General features: G+C 36.7%; 1 protein-coding gene across 6 annotated transcripts in view; it reads left to right on the top strand.

The window, feature by feature from the left end:
* Nucleotides 1-19041, top strand: part of DENND4C (DENN domain containing 4C) — a 150744-nt gene that overhangs the window by 85824 nt on the left and 45879 nt on the right. For all 6 annotated transcript variants that reach the window (XM_084984090.1, XM_084984074.1, XM_084984082.1 and 3 more), the window contains 5 exons: nt 5316-5461; nt 6799-6834; nt 6923-7053; nt 9784-9916; nt 12510-12716. In XM_084984090.1, the coding sequence (XP_084840216.1) occupies nt 5316-5461; nt 6799-6834; nt 6923-7053; nt 9784-9916; nt 12510-12716 (653 nt within the window). The remainder of the gene's footprint in view (nt 1-5315; nt 5462-6798; nt 6835-6922; nt 7054-9783; nt 9917-12509; nt 12717-19041) is intronic.

The raw sequence follows: 19041 nt of genomic DNA, 5'->3' as shown, positions 1-19041 counted from the left end.
GGGGGGGGGGGGCAAAAAACAAACAAACAAACAAAAAAAACTAGCTCAGTGGGATACCCAGTGGAAAATAACCAAAAGCGTTTTTAGAAATGGAACAGATTTTACATAATCATTCAGTGAGAGGATATAAAAATTCAGAAAAAGGGAATATTCTTCTAAACGAGTGTTTTGGAAGACTGCATGGAAGAAGAGTATGACTTTAAAGAATGGGTACAGTTTAAATGGAGATGAGCAAGAAGACTTTCTGAGAAACAATAGGCATTAAAAGTCAGATCTGGATTAAAATATCTACTTTGCTATTCACGAAGACTTTCTGGGGTTCTCTTTTCCCACTAACAAAATGGGGATGATACCTACTTCATGCATAGTTTGGAAATTCAAATGAGATGTATTTGAAGTAACTAGTAGAAGTACAGTGCTCATGGTAATAGCTATTGTTGTTAGTGGTAATAATGAAATGGGAGAAAGCTCAAGAACAAAAGCACAATACATGTGTTAATTTTCCAGAACTGCCAGAAAGAAATGCCATAAATTGGATGGTTTAAACAATAGAAGTCTTATTTTTTCTCAAAATCTGCAGGCTAGAAATCTGAGATCGATGTGTAGCCAGCATTGGTTTCCTCTGAAGCCTTTCTCCTTGGCTTGTAGATGGCAGTCTTCTCTCTGCATCTTTGCATGGTCTTCCTCTGTCTTAATTTGTTTCAAGATTTTCTCTTCCTGTAAGGACACCAGTCATATTAGATAGAGCCCACTCTAGTTTAATCACTTCATGTTTACTTAATTCTTTAACGACCTTATTTGCAAACACGGATACAATTTGAAATCCTGGGAGTTAAGACTTCAACGTAAGAACTTTGGGCTGACACAATTCAGCCTATGGCATTTTTTGGGAAAAAAGATTAAATGGTACGATTTGACTAAGTGAGGCACCTAAGAGGTTTTGTAGACGATAAAGTGGGAAATAAGATTAGAGCTCAGATGGTGGAGACTCTTCAATGCCAGAGTAAGAATATGGAATAGTGGTAGGGAGGTAATCCGTCACTAATTCTTTCTCTTGCTCTCATTCTAAGTAGGAGAGTAGCATTACTAGTGGGATTTAGAAAGATAGATTTTTAATTAGTCTCTGAGGCCTAAGGTTTTTGTTAACAGGATAGCATTTGGTCTAACAGGAGTGCAGACATTTGACACAAAATAACACAAATACTAATTACATTTTACTAAGTGCGTTGTAAAGGACAGTATTGATTACAAAAATTCCCTGAATAAGAAACATTTAAGCTTATTGAAAAAAGAATAGGATTTAGCTTTTGGGCTGTTTCTAGGGATACTTTCATAAACATAAAATTAGAATGATATAATGTATCTTCATAGAGCCATCGTCCAACTGCAGTAGTAGTAGCAGTCAGCATTCTGTCCTTGTAGTTTCATCTATCTTTAGTTTACCCTTCCTTCCTCCCTTTCTCCTCCTCTTGCCCACCCATCCCTTTCTTTCTTTCTAAATTCCAAATAGGACATCATTTGTAAGCTGTGTTTAGAATTTTCTGAATTTATATGTGTTTTTAACTGTGTCCCTATGATATTATTTAACCTTTCCTCCATCATCTGTATTTACTGTAAACTTGTGGTTGAATTAAGAGCCACATTGTTCAATAGAAATATAAGGTGAACATGATGGAGGATAATGTGAGAAAAATATATATATGTGACTGGGTCACATTGCTGTATGGTAGAAAATCGACAGAACACTGTGAACCAACTATAATGGAAAAAATAAAAACCATTAAAAAAAATGTAAGGTGAGCTAATATAATTTAAGATTTGCTGGTAGAAACAGTTTTTTAAAAAGCAGTAGGGGAAGTTAATTTTAATATGTTTTCTCTAACATATCTAAAATAATATCACTTCAACATGTAATCAGAGTTTAAAATTTTTATGAAGTATTTTACGTTATTTTTCTGTACTATGGCCTTGAAATTGATCTATATTTACAGCACATCTCAGTTTGGACCAGCCATATTTAAATTGCTGAATTGCCACAGGTAGTGGTTACTCAGTTAAACATTACTGACCTAGAGCTTGATTATATTCAGTTTGTTTTCTTGACAAGTGGTATTAAAACACATAATGCCTGCTAATTCTTATTGCATATTGGTCTTTGTCTTATTTTTATTGTTCTTAAGATTGATCTGTGGGTATTGTCATCCATTCATTTGTTACAGTTTCCCCATCAGTCTTTCAATTAATTGTTCTAGCAGTCTTTACTAATCATTGCTTAGATACATTAGAAGATCCATTGGAAGAAGAGAAAAAGACTTTCTAACCCCTCTCCCCTTCCCTTCCTTCACTGGTAACCATGAGTTTGTTTTCTGTATCTGTGAGTCTGTTTCTTATGGGTTATATTCACTATTTTGTTTTATTTTCTTTGATTCTATATATATATATATATGATAACATATTTTTCATTCTGTGCCTCATTTTCACTAAGCATAATAGTTATCCATGTTTTTGCAAATGGCAGAATTCCATTCTTTTTTATGGATGAGTGATATTCCTCTGTGTGTGTTTATCTCACAACTTCCTTATCCATTCATCTCTTGACCACTTAGGTTGCTTCTGTATCTCAGCTATTACAAATAGTGCTGCTATGAACATCGGGGTGCATGTATCTTTTGGAATTAGTGTTTTTATTTTATCCAGATATATACCCGGCAATGGAATTTCTGGATCATATGGTAATTCTATTTTTAGTTTTTTAAAGAAACTTCCTGTGCTGTTTTCTCAGTAGCTGGACCAATTTACGTTCCCATCAGCATTGTATAAGGGTTCCCTTTTTTCTGCATCCTCACCAAAGTTTTGATTTTTTTTTTTTTTTTTTTTTTAAATGGCCACACCTGTGGCATATGGGAGTTCCTGGGCCAGGGAATTCCTGAGCTGTAGCTGCGACCTATACCACAGCAATGCCAGATCATTTAACCCACCATGCCAGACTGGGAATTGAACCCACACCTCTGCAGTGACCCAAGCTGTTACAGTCAGATTCTTTTTTGTTTTTTTGTTTTGTTTTGTTTTGTTTTGCTTTTTAGGGCCATACCTGTGGCATGCGAGTTCCCAGGCTAGGGGTCGAATTGGAGCTACAGCAGCTGGCCTACACCACAGCCCCAACAATGGAGGATCTGAGCCGCATTTGCAACCTACACCACAGCTCATGGCAGTACCGGATCCCTGACCGGCTGAGTGAGGCTGGGGATAGAATCCATATCCCTCATGAATAATAGTTGAATTCATTTTCTCTGAGCCACAATGGGAACTCCCTGCAGTTGGATTCTTAACCCACTGTGCCACAGCGGGAATTCTAGCAACATTTGTTATCTGTGTTCTTTTTGATAATAGCCATTCTGACACATGTGAGGTAATACCTCATGTGGTTTTGGTTCATATTTCTCTAATTAATGATGTTGATCATCTTTTAATGTGCCCTTTGGTCATCTGAATGTTCTCTTTGGAAAAATGTCTAAAGAAAGATTTTTTTAAATGAGAGGGACTCAAGAGTTCCCCGGTGGGTTAAGAATCTGGCATTGTCAGTGCAGCAGTCGAGGTTGCTGCTAGGGCACAGGTTCCACCCCTGTCCCAGGAATTTGCACATGCCATGGTCATGGCCAAAAACAAAACAAAACAAAAACAAAACTTGAGTGTGCTGAAAGCTAGCTAATAGGGAGAATTGCTCAAAGACTTTGAAAGGGCTGGAGTCCAAGGCTCATGAGGTGGCTTTTTATACTCATTATAAAATAAGGTAAGGAATAAATGATAGCTGCAGAGAGTTATAGATTTTATAGTGAGATGATGTAGTTCTCATTTAATAGTTTTTATTTTCTCTGCAATATAAAGTATGATCGTTCAGGAATGGGGGAAAGCACCTGAAGGGAGAGTATTTAAACACTGGAAATAACTGTAAAAACATGGGTAAAGGGAAATCATTTGGCTCCAGAAATGTAGTGTGGTTGCTGGACAGGGTTGCTATAAGTGGCTCTGATCCACCTAGCTAAGGAACTTCCCCCCACCCCTCAGCCCCCACCCTCAACCTTTAAATTGTGCTCAGTGGAGTTCCTTTTGCGGCTTAGTGGGTTAAGAACCTGATATAGTCTTAGGTATCGATCACTCAGTAAGTTAAGGATTCTGCATTGCCGCAAGTTGTGACATAAGTTGTTGATGCGACTTGGATCCAGTGTTGCTGGTGTAGGTCCCAGCTGCAGCTCCAATTCCACTCCTTTCCCAGGAGCTTCCATATGCTGCAGGTGTGGCCATAAAAAGAAAAAAATTATGCTCAACCACACTGGTGCCAGTCTAAAGAAAGCAGGCAGTATGTTGTTCCACACTGTATGTTGTTATACTAGATGAGTTTGACAAAAAAGACAAAAGGGCGTAAGAATTGAGAGTGTTGACAACAAAGTAATTAAAATGATGTACATGTACATGGAATCAATATTAGATAGAGAAGTGAAGATAGAAGGGTATATATAGAATGCAAAAGGGCAAACAGGTTATGGATTTCAATGAACCTGTCTCCTTCTTCCCCCCATCCTCACCCCCGCAGAAGTCTTGGTGGAAGGAACTTAAGCATACCACATAAACAGGGAGAAATATGTAAAGTAGAGATTTGGGGGCAGAACTGTTTACAGTGCTGCCAGGAAAAGTCCAGGGAGTGTGTGACTTTGTAGAAGTTGGTGATTGAGGTGGGATAGATCAAAGATCACTGGAAGTTAAGAAATTAAAAACTCATAAAATGTTGGATGGTTGGTACTTGGCGGGTGTTGAAGAATGTAGATGGTAGGAATTGGAGAGGAGAAAACTTCAAATTAGGTGCCTTGCTCTTCAGTGAGTGAAGGAGAGAGTGTCTCTGAAGTCAGTAGGGAATGGGTGGACTAGCCAGATGCTCAAACCTTCAGTGAGCAGGAATTTTTACAAGATGATACAGAAATAATTGTTTGCTGGCATTGCAGGGCAAGGACTTGACCTTTCCTGCTTGAGATTATGTGGAGTGTCGGAAATTTCTCCTTGAGAGCTGTAGGACTCGAGGCTCCTTATAGGAGATTCTTACTTCAGGAAAAGGTTAATGGTATAAGTTAAGTTTTTTTGTGGTTGAGTCAGGCAAAACAGACTATGGTTACTAGAGGCTTCTGTAAATGTGCAGATATATATATATATATATATATATAGAGAGAGAGAGAGAGAGAGAGAGAGAGAGAAAGCAGTATAGATTATATAATATTTTGTTCCACCTTAAAATCTGAATTTAATTGTAATTTTTTTTTCTTCAGGATTTTTAAAAAGCCGAGATCGTGCCTATACAAAATTCTACACCCTTTTATCCAAAACACAGATTTTTATTCGTTTCATTGAAGAATGTAGTTTTGTAAGTGATAAAGATACTGGATTGGCTTTTTTTGATGATTGCATAGAAAAGGTAAAAATTTGTCCTATATAATAATGTTAAGGAAAAATTTAATAGTTTGTTTACCTTTATAGTCATCATTGTTATTATTAGCCCAGATGATCTGAGGAAGGCCCTATATATGGGAGGGGGTGGGTGGGTAAGTGTGCACACATACACATATGCAAATGTCCCATTCTGAGCTTAATCTAAGGATTATGTTCCTTTGAGGTATCTAGTGCAATTAGTACAATCCATAGCTAATTTTTCTTTTTGAATCTCACTTTCATTTTGTATTAAGTACTGAGGACATTTCATTGAACATCCTAAATATTTATTTTTTTACAAGAATAAGATTTAGTAGTTCATTTAAAAAGTTTAGTTTTCTGAGTAATGACAGTTTTCTGTTACTTTATTTTAATATCTTTCCAGATACTTTTTCTAATATGTTTCTTTTGTCCTAATGAGGGGTGTTTGGAAACATGATAAATTTTAATAAAGCTTTACTCACCTATCTTAAGCAAGTTTAAGTTGATTTTTGACAGTGATGACTCATTTTTTTCCTCTTTTTTTAAGTTGAAGTATAATTGATTTACAATGTTGTGTTAATTTCTGTTGTACAGCGAAGTAACTCAGTTATTCATTTATATATACATTCTTTTCTGTGTTCTTTTTCTGTTATGGTTTATCTCAGGATATGGAATATTGTTCCTTGTGCTATACAGTAGGACCTTGTTGTTTATCTCATTTTTAATAGAGCTCTTATTTTTGCTAAATGGGTCTTAGGACTGATTGTTTATGCAAACTATTTATTGTATAAAATTTGAGATTGTATCCAAAGAAGGTGGGATATTATGATAATGTAATTTTTATGGTCTCTTAATGATTTGTATCTTTTAGAAAACTTGAATAATTCCGTCAGTGTGGTCTAAAACTCCAGGAATATGATTAAAGCTATTCAACATTTTTGTTTATTTATAAAATTGGTAGACCAGTATCGTCCAGATAGAAGCTTTGATAATGTCAGTCATTAATATAGGGATTTAGTAATAATGAAATGTTTGATTTGAAAAAACAGATTTTCTTGTGATGGCCCATCTTTTGCTTGTGAGGGATTTACGAACAAACAAATCAAAATGAATAGTTTTCTATTTTAATAGCCATACGAAAAATATTACACTTTAACTTAATAGTGTAGGGCCCCCAAAATATATTGTAAAGTGTTTCATATCTGTCTAGTATTTAAAAAGTGTAGTTTTTTTTAACACTAAGCAGATACTTTTTTAAGTAAGAATTTTAGATAATTTTTACTAATTTACAGTACACATTTTTACTAAGAATTCTTTTCTTTCTTTTTTTTTTTTTTCTAGTTGTTTCCTGATAAAGGCACAGAGAAAACGGATAAGGTATTTTTTTTCTTAAATTTCAGTTTTGACATTTCAAAATTAGATCTTGCTTATATGCAAATTAATTGGAGTAAATAATTATTTTTAGGTTGATTTTGATTCAGCAGAAGATACCAGATTGATAGAGCTAGATGATTCACAGAAAAGTGAGCACACTGTATTCATAATGCCACCTGAGCCCCCTCCTGATGATGGAAAAGATCTGTCACCAAAGTACAGGTAGCAGGAATTTTTTAAAAGAGCTGGTTGGGCACAGATGTAATAATTGAGCTCTTGCAATTATTAGTAGATAATTGTAAAGATCATTTTAAAAATGTATTCAGTGAACTAATGGAGATGAATATTTTATGGAAATATCACCAGATATTGTAATTTAAGAACTGTATAGCCCTGTTGGAAGGGAAGCCAGATGTTGATTACTATTAACCTAAACATTTACATATTTAGATATTTACATATTTAAAACATTTATTACATTAAAATAAACATCTTTTAATCTTAAAAATTTCATTTATGAAAGCATTTGCCTTTGTGACCCCCTCCCTTTGGGGGGTTTTGTTGTCAGTATAAGGACCATGAAATTCTTACGCATTAGTAAAACACCAGAGAAATCTTTTTTTTTTTTTTCTCCTTTTTAGGGCTGCATGTGCAGTGCATGGAAGTTCCTGAGCTAGGAGTTGAATTGAATCGGAGCTACAGCTGCTGGCCTACTCCACAGCCAAAGCAATGCCAGATCCGAGCTGCGTCTACAACCTACACCACAGCTCACAGCAATGCCGGATCCTTAACCCACTGAGTGGATCCTAGTGGGGTTCTTTAACCACTGAGCCACAAAGGGAACTCCAAATATCAGAGAAATCTTAAAAGTAGAGGGCCAAGATTCATTCTTTTTTTTTGTCTTTTTGCCTTTTCTTGAGCCACTCCCACAGCATATGGAGGTTCCCAGGCTAGGGGTCTAATTGGAGCTGTAGCCACCGGCCTACACCAGAGCCACAGCAACACGGGATTTGAGTTGCGTCTGCGACCTACACCACAGCTCCTGGCAACTCCAGATCCTTAACCCACTGAGCAAGGCCAGGGATCAAACCTGCAACCTCATGGTTCCTAGTCGGATTCATTAACCACTGGGCCACGACGGGAACTCCAAGAATCATTCTTTATTAAACTCGAAGAATAGGATTTGGAAGGGAATCTTTTAAGAAAGTAAAATGTATTTGATTGTTTATTAAGATCATGATAATACATGATGACAGTTTAATAAATTTATAAATTGAACAAAAACCTAGAACATCATTTTAGTACCACTACCTAATGCCTGTTAACAATTGTATGTATATATTTTTTGTCTTTTTGTATATAAATTTGCATTTACTCTTTTTTTTGGCCACACCTACAGCATGTGACACCTGGGCCAGCAATCAAACCTGCACCACAGCTGCAGCAATGCCAGATCCTTAACTTGCTGAGCCACAATGGGAACTCCTTGCATGCCTTTTTTGTGATTTGTTTAATAGTCTCCTGTGGGTTTATTTATAGTTCTTTGCTGTCTATATCTTTGTGTGTATACATAATTATTTTCTTAGGCTGTATTCCTAAAAGAATTTCTAGGGCAAAGGGAATATAAAATCAGTGTTTTCTAAAAATATAGAATTAATATATAGTCTCACCAGGACTGCATAAGAATGAAAAATTTATACTTGAGAGTGAGTTGTTTAATTAAATACTATTTTGATCGTATGGTAATTATAGAATTTTTTTTTTTTTTTTTTTTTTTTTTTTTACTTTGGCTTAATCACTGTGCATTGGAATGCAGGTATTGACAAACATGGTAAATAGGGAAAGGCATTGTATTCCAGAAGAAAATTGGCCAAAGGAAACATGTTAGCAGTTTCTGAGAAGAAATTCCAATAGTCAATAATATGAAAATGTTCCTGTTGTGGCTCTGTGGTAATGAACCCAACTAGTATCCATGAGGATGGGAGATCGATCCCTGGCCCCACTCAGTGGGTTAAGTATCCGGTTTTGCCATCAGCTGCAGTATAGGTCTCAGACTTGGCTCCCATCTGGCATGGCTGTGACTGTGGCTGGCATCTGCAACTCTGATTTGACCCTTAGTCTGGAAACTTCTGTATGCCGTGGGTGTGGCCATAAAAAGACAAAAAATAAAGTTTTTAAAAAAGAAAAGAAAAAAAAGAAAATGTAAACTTTCTAGTATTTAAGGAAATGCAAACCAAAATGATGAGTAGAAGCATTTTTAATGTATCGGATTGAGGATAGGCTATCCCACCAGTAGAGTGTATTTAGAGTTTATGTAGGTATAACCTTCTGGAAGTAATTTGATAGTGATTATAATAATTTTTAATTCTTTTGACAAACATTGACCGTAGAAAACTCTGTTATTGGGTATTATCCTAAGAAATTAAGTAAAAGTATTCACAAAGATATATGTACAAAAATGCTTAACTGTAAACATGGAGAAATAACCTAGAAATGTTCAAGAGTAAAGAATTGATTAAAGTATGGCATATCCCTAATATAAAAGTATTACGGATTTTTTCCTTTTAAATATGAATGCAAAATACCTTTAAAGGGAAACAAAATTACAGGGTATACTAAATGTTACTTTTTAATATAAATTATCATTGAACACATGGGTTCTCTTGAAAAGGGTATTAATTCCTCTGTCACGTAAGATATCAGAGTTTTCTGTGTTACAGGAATTGGTTGAAAATAACATATGGGATGAGGAGGAGTAAAAGTTTCCATATAGAATATCTGTGTATCCTATAATTACCTCATCTTATATTTTTGAAAAAAAAATTTGTATAAGAATTTTGAAGAATAATATTGGGTGCATTTGAAATTTGAAAATATTCACCTAAATTCTAGCCTAATATGAAGAGTTAATGTATTTTAAATCAGCAGTTCTATTTTTGCTTTTTATTTTAGTTACAAATACTTTCCAAGACTGGACCTTAAGCTTTTTGACAGACCACAGGAGTTGAAACTTTCTTTTAGTAGACACCCTACTGGGAGTAGCATTACAAACAGTCCAGCTCTCATGGCTAAGAGAACTAAACAGGTCAGATATTCTTTATCTAATACATGTTAATTTAAAATGTAAGCTATGTATATGTGATATGCAGCTCATAGTTTAGAATTATCACCCACAGCAATCATTTCAAAACCCACTGTGCTTGTTAATGAATTAAAATAGATTTCTTGCAACCCTATTTATAATACTGAGGCTGAAGTTTTGGAATGGTTTTGTTTTAAGGGAACCTTGGGATCTAAATACTCTTTAAAAAATATCTTTATTGAAGTAAAATTCACATACCATACAATTCAGTCATGTAAATTATACTCACTGGCTTTCAGTGTATTCACCGTGTTGTACAACAAACACCACGATCAATTGTAGAACATTTTCATCACCCTAAAAAGAAAGCCCAAACCTCTAAGCTGTTAACTTCCAGTTCCTCAATCTCCCACAGCCCTTAGGCAACCACTAATCTATTTTCTGTCTATAGTTTTGCCTATTCTGGGCATTTCATAAAAATGAAATTGTACAAGATGTGGCTTTTTGTGACTGGCTTCTTTTCACTTAGTGTAATGTTTTTAAGTTTCATCTATGTTACAGAATGTATCAGTATTTCATTTATTTTTATTGCTAAATAATATGCCATTGTGTGGAATATTTTATTTATCCATTCGTGTACATGTGGGTGAGTCCTACTTTTTGGCTATTGTGCATATAGTGCTGCTATAAACATTTTTGTGTGTTATGTTTTGGATATATGTTTTCTTTGGGTATGTGCCTAGAAGTGGAATTGCTGTGTCATATTGTAACTCTGTGTTTAATCTTCTGAGAAACTGTCAGACCTTTTTCTGAAGTGGGTGAATACACCATTTAAAATTCCCACCAACAGTACATGAGGGTTCCACATTCACCACATCCTTGCTATTTTTTGTTAACTCTTGTCTTTTTTATTATAGCTATCCTAGTGGGTATGAAGTATATATATACTATTATATGTATATATAATATATACTGAATGTTACATTCTAAACAGTTAACTTAGGATAACCTATACATCTTGCTTTAATACTGTATCTGATCTAGATATAAAGAATTAAACCTATGGTTAGGTGTGAGTTAAAATTAAACATTCTTTGTACATATACTGACATTTTGGGGGTCTGCAAAACATGGGAAATATCAAAATGAAATTCTTAGTTCAGGTTTTGCCAACTCATATACAATCCCTTAACTCCTAGAGGTAACCTGAGGTGATCCTTAATTTCATACAGTAGTATACTGTTAGCAGCTTAATAAAGGCAAGCTTTGGAATTCCCATTGTGGCACAGCAGAAACAAATCTGACCAGGAGCTATGAGGTTGCAGGTTCAATCCCTGGCCTCACTCAGTGGGTTAAGGACCCGGCGTTGCCATGAACTGTGGTGTATGTCACAGATGTGGCTCAGATTTGGTGTGGCTGTGGCGTAGGCTGGCAGCTGTAGCTCACATTATACCCCTAGCCTGGGAACCTCCATATGCTGCAAGTTTGGCCCTAAAAAAATAAAAATAAAAATAAAGGCAAGCTTTTTATTTTTATTTTATTTGTCTTTTTAGAGCCACACCCATGGCATATGGAAGTTCCCAGACCTTGGGGTCAAATTGGAGCTGTAGCTGCCAGCCTACACCATAGCCACAGCAATGTGGGATCTGAGCTGCTTCTGCAAACTATGCCACAGCTCATGGCAACGCCAGATACTTAACCCACTGAGCGAGGCCAGAGATCAAACCCGCATCCTCATGAATACTAGTCGGGTTCGTTACTGTTGAGCCACAACAGGAACACCAGGGGCAAGTTTTTTAAATGGAGAATTTTGCTTCTAAGTTTTTAAATTTTACTTTAACCAGAATTTTTTTCAGGCACAATCTCTTAGAAATAGAGCTTATAAGAATGTGTTTATTTATAACTCATCCCAGCAGAGGGATCTTTAGTGCAAGGCATATCAGGCTGACCTGTCTGGAGGGCTCTTTAGTTTTCTGGGAATACATAGAGTTTGCTAAAACTCAGCGTGTGATTTTGATGCCTTTCTCTCTTCTGTTTAAGTCAGAATGACAATCAGAAATAGATAACATGACTATCAAAAACTATTAGGTAGGAAGATCTGTGATCTTTCTCAGACTACAAAGACCTGCAAAGGAATAGGTCCTTTTTTAACAAATCACTCAGTGAAGAAATTAACCCAGAGGATTGAGTGGAAATTTTTGTGCAGAATAGTCTAAGGCATCTTAAACTTTAGCAGGAAGAGTGAGAGGACTCTGACTTTTCAAGAACGATGTTGTAGAGCTCATAAATGGTTAAATCCTTTTCATTTATCAGACAGGAATGCCTTCTATGTGAAGGGCACCTAATTTATGATTATATTAAAGAATTTCTCATCTATTAGACACATGCTTGCCAACAAATAGTATAAAGTGCTTCTATAAAAAGAACCATGTGGCACTAAGTAGTAGGAAGCCATTTACAGCAGCAAAACTGTGAAATACTTGATTTTAGAGTCAAATTTTGCATTAAATTCTTTTCTCCTTTTTACATCTCATTTTTTCTATCATCTCAATTAATTTTAGTAAATGCCATGATGTTTTATTTATTCTCTTTCTAGGAGATAAAAACAGCTCATAAGTTGGCGAAAAGATGTTATACAAATCCACTACAATGGGCCAAGTGTCTCTTCAGTCATTGTTACAGTTTATGGTTTATTTGTCTCCCAGCCTATGTTAGAGTTTCTCATCCTAAGGTCAGAGCACTTCAGCAGGCATATGATGTACTTATTAAGATGCGGGAAACAGATGTGGATCCTCTAGATGAGGCAAGTATAACAAATTGTTATTGTTACTAAGATAAATTTTATTTGTATTTTAAAGAAAATTTAGTTCTCAATTGCTTTCAGATATCCTCAGGTATTTTCTTTAAGTAGGAAAGGTAAAACTGTTAACTCTATTTCATAGAGCTAATGCTTATTATTTATTTTAAAATACATTTATTTAGGGAGTTCTGTCATGGCTCAGCAGAAACAAATCTGTCTAGTATCCATGAGGATGCAGGTTTGATCCCTGGCCTTGCTCAGTGGGTTAAGGACATGCCATTGCTGTGAGCTGTGGTGTAGGTCTCAGATGTAGCTGGGATCCTTCATTGCTATGGCTGTGGCTGGCAGCTATAACCCCAGTTTGACCCGTAGCCTGGGAACTTCATTTGCCACTGGTGCAGCCCTAAAAAGACAAATATATATTTGCAGAAACTTTACTTAGACCAAATTGTTTGCCCTTGATAAATAGAAAAACTACTACTTTATTTTATTCTTAAGATAACTTTAAGTGGCTCTTCACTTAGGATCTGTGTCCTAGAGTGAGTTACATAACCTCTGTGTTTCAGATAGTGTATCTGAAAATACAGATCTGAGTTTCTCAACCTTGGCACTGTTGACATTTTGATGAGCATCTTTATTTATTGTGGGGTCCAATCCTGTACGTGGTAGGATGTTTACCGGCATCCCTGGCCTTTACCCATTAGATGCCAGTAGCTCTGTGGAATCAAAAAATGTCTGCAGACATTGCCAGATGTCCCCTAGAGGATAAAGTCGCCTCATTGATGTAGATAATGATATTTAGTTCCTTTCCTCAAATGGTTAATTTGAAGGTTAAATCAGTTCATGTATATAATGTGCCTAAGATTAGTCCCTGGCTGATAGTAAGCACTCAGTGAACATTGTGCTGAATCTCTTAAACCTCAGAACCGCCTTCAAAGATAGATTGTGTTATTATCCAGCTAATGGTTAAAGAAACTGAATTACTTATTCAGCCCTTCTCTTTGCTGTTTTTCCCCTTTAAATTTTATTTTTTGTGTTAAAAATAACTATAAATGATATTTAGAACCAGATTAGAATTTAAAATGTAGTTGGAATAAAAATTCAGAATAAAGGGTGTTTGTGAAGGAGGAGAGCACAAAGTTAGAAGAGATATGGGGAGTTCTTATGTGGCACAGTGGGTTAAGGATCCCACGTTATCACTGCAGCAGCTCAGGCCCAGGAACTTCTGCATGCCGTGGGCATCACCAAAAAAAAAAAGAGAGAGAGAGAGAAAGAGAGAAATGGGATTGAAGAGGAAAGGCCATATGATAGGCCTAAGCAGTAAATATAATTTTCTTCTCTTTTAAAATAAAAAAGATCCAAAACCAGTAAAGCATGTACATTATTAAGATGTGATAATGCTTGTGGCCACACTCAAACTCAATTTTTGTCAAAGTATGATCTGTATGTTTAAACTTTTCAAAAAGATAAAGTTAAAAAACAAGTAATAAAATGTCCATGCTCACATTTGATTACATTTTCTTCTCTTGTTTATAAAACTATTTGGAAATTAAGTGCTTGATTAGAATTAGTGTCTTGTACTTCATGCATTTTAATGTTTTCAAAAACTTGTTCTGATAGTTTTTATATTTCAGATGTATTTTAAGATGTGTTTTAACTTTGTGAAAGCATAGAATATTTTTTTTTTTTTTTGCCATTTCTTGAGCCGCTCCCACAGCATATGGAGGTTCCCAGGCTAGGGGTCGAATCGGACCTATAGCTGCCAGCCTACGCCAGAGCCACAGCAACGTGGGATCCGAGCTGCGTCTGCGACCTACACCACAGCTCACGGCAACGCCGGATCCTTAACCCACTGAGCAAGGGCAGGGACCGAACCCGCAACCTCATGGTTCCTAGTCGGATTCGTTAACCACTGCGCCACGACGGGAACTCCCCAAGCATAGAATATTTTAAAAGTGCTTTAAAATGTGTTCTGTCAGAGAGAGCTAGTTTTAATTATGTGACTGCATACTAAACTCAAAGCACGATACTTAAGTTTCTTTGATAAGTTCATAAGACAAGCTGGCCTGAAAAATAATTCCATCTACAGAAATTAAGGTTCTATGGTAGTCTTTGTTACAAGTAATTACATTCTTCTGCCTTTTTTTTTTTTTTTTTTGTCTTTTGTCTTTTGTCAGCCACACCCATGGTATATGGAGGTTCCCAGGCTAGGGGTCTAATTGGAGCTGCAGCTGCCAGCCTACGCCACAACTCACAGCAACTCCAGATCCTTAACCCACTGAGCAAAGCCAGGGATCAAACCTACAACCTCATGGTTCCTAGTTGGATTTGTTTCCTCTGCGCCACGACGGGAATTCCATTCTTCTGTTTTTCTAACGTGCAACAGTTATGACTAGTAAGCTAAAAAACTTTTTTAGACTCTTTCCCAAATGAACACTCTGATAGAAGGTTTAAAATTTGGAGGTTAATTTGTTGTATTCCTGCTTCTGATAAGTTTATTGACAGATTTGTGGTCACCTGAAGTGACTCTGTATCTCTACAAGTAGAAGAAAGAAATGTTTATTTTAAAACTTAAGGATGCATATTTGGCATATTTGATACATTTTGTTTATTGATTGCACATAGAATAGCACATTAAAATTTTCACAGTATTTTTATGTGAATTATTTCCTTTGGTATTCCTAGCAACTTTACGAAGTTATTTATTTATTTATTTATTGGATTTTTAGGGCCACACATGTGGCATATGCAGGTTCCCAGGCTAGGGGTAGAATCAGAGCGGTAGCCAGCCTATGCCACAGCCTTAGCAACACAGGCTCTAAGCCACATCTGTGACTTATACCAGAAGTACATGGCACTGCCAGATCCTTAACCCACTGAGTGAGACCAGGGATCAAACCCATATCCTCATGGATACTATTCAGATTCATTTCCACTGAGCCACAGCGGAAACTCCTATGAGGTAATTTATATATTAGCTAACATTTTACAAAGAAAAAAATTTGAAACTTAAATGACCCACATATAAGGCCACTCAGCAAGTAAGTGGTTTTGATTTTTAGGTTCATACTCCATTAGAACTCACTGTAATGCTTAATGTTTTTTTTTTGACAGATTTATGTTCTATATATTATGTTTATAAAAGTTGTAATAACCTAGAATTTAAAATAAAACTCAGAGAAGACCCAGAAATAGCATATAGGCTAAATTAAAATGCATAATGTGTTTTTGCTTTTAATACCATTTACTGAATTTTTATCAAAATGAAATGTCTGTGTCAAGCTTATTTTTTCCCCCCAACTTTTTAGGGCTGCACCTGTGGCATATGGAAGTTCTCAGGCTAGGGATCAAATCAAAGCCAGGGATTGAACCTGCATCCTCATGGATACTAGTAGGGTTCATAATGCACTGAGCCACAACATGAACTTTGTTTCAGGCTTAATTCTTACATTGTCTCATCAGTCTATTTATATAGATGTTGTTGTACAATATGTATATGTAACAAACCACTCCAGAACTTAGTGGATTAAAATAACCATTTTATTAAATCTTATTATTTTTGGAGAATCTGGAAAGGATTTTGGGTGATTTTTCCAATCCATATTGCATTAACTAGAAACACTTGGTTGTAATCAGTTGCTAGTTGGTCTGGTCTGGAAGGTCTATGATAGCTTAACTCAAATGATAGCGGGGTACCTTGGTATCTAGAAGGCTGGTCTCAAAGGGACCCCTCTCCTTTCCATGTGTCTCAGGACTTCTCAATGTGATACTTGGGCTTTTCTTATAGTAGTTTAGCATTCCAAAAGCATTTGTTTCAAGAGAGAGAAGGTGGAAATTGATCTTCCTTAAGGCTTAAGCCAGGAAACTGGTCACTTGAGGCAAATTCTGATGATCATGCATTCTCAGAGGCCCTTCTCCCTCAATTCAAGGGAATGGACTTGGACCTCTTAATGGGAGGGGTAGCAAAGAGTTTGTGGCCGTCTTTTGTCTACCTTAGATAGCCGTAAGGTTTCATGTTGTAGGCAACAAAATGCTGCAATTGAAAAATCATATCCTTGACATTGTTACTATTTTTCTAGTTTGGTGTCTTGCTCTTAGGCAGGTAAGAAGGAAGCTTGGAGGAATACTTTGTAAATGTCAAAATAAATTAATTATTAAGAATGGTTTTGGGAGTTCCCATCGTGGCGCAGTGGTTAACGAATCCGACTAGGAACCATGAGGTTGCGGGTTCGGTCCCTGCCCTTGCTCAGTGGGTTAAGGATCCGGCGTTGCCGTGAGCTGTGGTGTAGGTTGCAGACGCAGCTCGGATCCCGTGTTGCTGTGGCTCTGGTGTAGGCCGGTGGCTGCAGCTCCGATTCGACCCCTAGCCTGGGAACCTCCATATGCCGCGGGAGCGGCCCAAGAAATAGCAAAAAGACAAAAAAAAAAAAAAAAAAAAAAAAAAAAAGAATGGTTTTGGAAATTCAGATTAATCCCAATTTGACATATAAAGTGACTTTTCATGGCTCATAGAATCTTAGAGTTGAATAGGACTTCAAGATATTTTGGTACAACTTCAAGCTAAACCTGAGATGTTAAAGTCTAACTTCTTGAGACCTAGCCTTTGCTTGAGTAGGATCTAACTGAGAAAGTGCATTTTATGCGAGTTCCATCTCCTTATGGCTTTTTTCCGATTGCACAAGACTGCTTCTTTTAAGTGAAAACTCTTAAGATATTTGAAGAACTCTCTTGTGCCACATTCTCCTTAATCCTGTCATGCATCTTACCTAGTTCCCCCATTTATTCCTGATTAATGTAGTTTCCAAACACTTATTTAACCTAGTCATCTATCTATGAAGTTGCTCTAAACAGTTCCTGACCACCTCCTGCTCCTAAAGTAAACTCGCCATTTCTAGTTTTGTAATACTCATCTTTATAGTCCTCTGCCCCTTCACATCTCTTTTCTCTTTGCGTCTCTTGAATAAAATATCCTTTCTTGAATCTTTCTACTTTCCTCTTTAATAGAGAGTGCAGCTTGGCTTTATGGTATTCGCAGAGTAAACAGTTCTGTCAAAAAGCAGTTTACAAGTCCCAAGAAGAGTGTCTTCATGTATATTTTCTTATTCTCAAATTAAGCTGTAGTAGTCTTTGGCTGCCCTGTTCACTACTTCAGTAAACTTCCTCAGCTCTCTGCCAGGGATCCTTGAGATTCCTGTTTCATTCTTAATGGTTTCTACTCTTGTCTTCCAAATGTGAGATTCTAACGTAGTAGTTCCTAATTGACTTGTCCTTTTATGATGAAATCTAGCCCTCTTCAGTAAACACATTTTCAGAAAAGCCATTGCTGGAGTTCCCGTCATGGTGCCACAGAAACAAATCCGACTAGTAACGATGAGGTTGTGGGTTCGATCCCTGGCCTCGCTCAGTGGGTTAAGGATCTAGCGTTGCCGTGAGCTGTGGTGTAGATCACAGACGTGGCTTGGATCTGGCATTGCTGTGGCTCTGGTGTAGGCCGACAGCAGCAGCTCCAATTAGACCCCTAGCCTGGGAACCTCCATGTGCCACGGGTTCGGCCCTAAAAAGGACAAAAAGGCAAAAGAAAGAAAGAAAAGCCTTTGCTAATAATATTACAGTGTTTTTAATTTTCTTCTCATGCTTTTTTTTTTGTCTTTTTATGGCTGCACCTGCAGCATATGGAAGTTCTCAGGATTGGAGGTGCATCCATAACCTACACCACAGCTCACGGCAATGCCAGCTAGCTCCTTAATGCACTGAGCAAGGCTAGGGATCGAACCTGCAGTGTCATGGTCCCTAGTCAGAATCATGCCACTGCGCCATGCAAGCAACTCCCCCTTCTCATACTTTTTAAAGACTTGGATTTACAGAATCTTTTTTGTTACGCAGGCATCCTAGAGATGCTATCTTTAATTCCTTTGGCATAAAATATAAAACATGAATTTGAAGAAAGCCACTTTTAAATCATGCTTATTTTAAAAATGAATTCCTTCTCAAATTATGGAGACTAATAATCATTCTCTTTTGTGTAAACTTGGTTACTGAAACAAATGGTACACACACACATAGATCTTATGTGGAATAGTTAACAATCCTGGTATTTCAATAATGAATAAGTTTTGAAAATAGTTAACTGAGGCGTTCCTATTTGTGGCTCATTGGATTAAGAACCCAGCTTAGGACCGTGAGGATGTGAGTCTGATCCCTGGTCTCTCTCAGTGGGTTAAGGATCCAGCATTGACACAGGCTGCAGCGTAGGTCACAGACGTGGTTTGGATCTGGTGTTGCTGTGGCTGTGGTAAGGACTGCAGCTGCAGCTCCAATTTGACCCGTA

The sequence above is a fragment of the Sus scrofa genome, chromosome 1 (assembly GCF_054392235.1).
Source record: "Sus scrofa isolate SSC_HxYL_T2T_F1_AM1 chromosome 1, Sscrofa_HxYL_maternal_Yorkshire_Landrace_v2.0, whole genome shotgun sequence".
Taxonomy (NCBI): domain Eukaryota; kingdom Metazoa; phylum Chordata; class Mammalia; order Artiodactyla; family Suidae; genus Sus; species Sus scrofa.
This window is presented reverse-complemented; position numbering and strand designations above follow the sequence as displayed.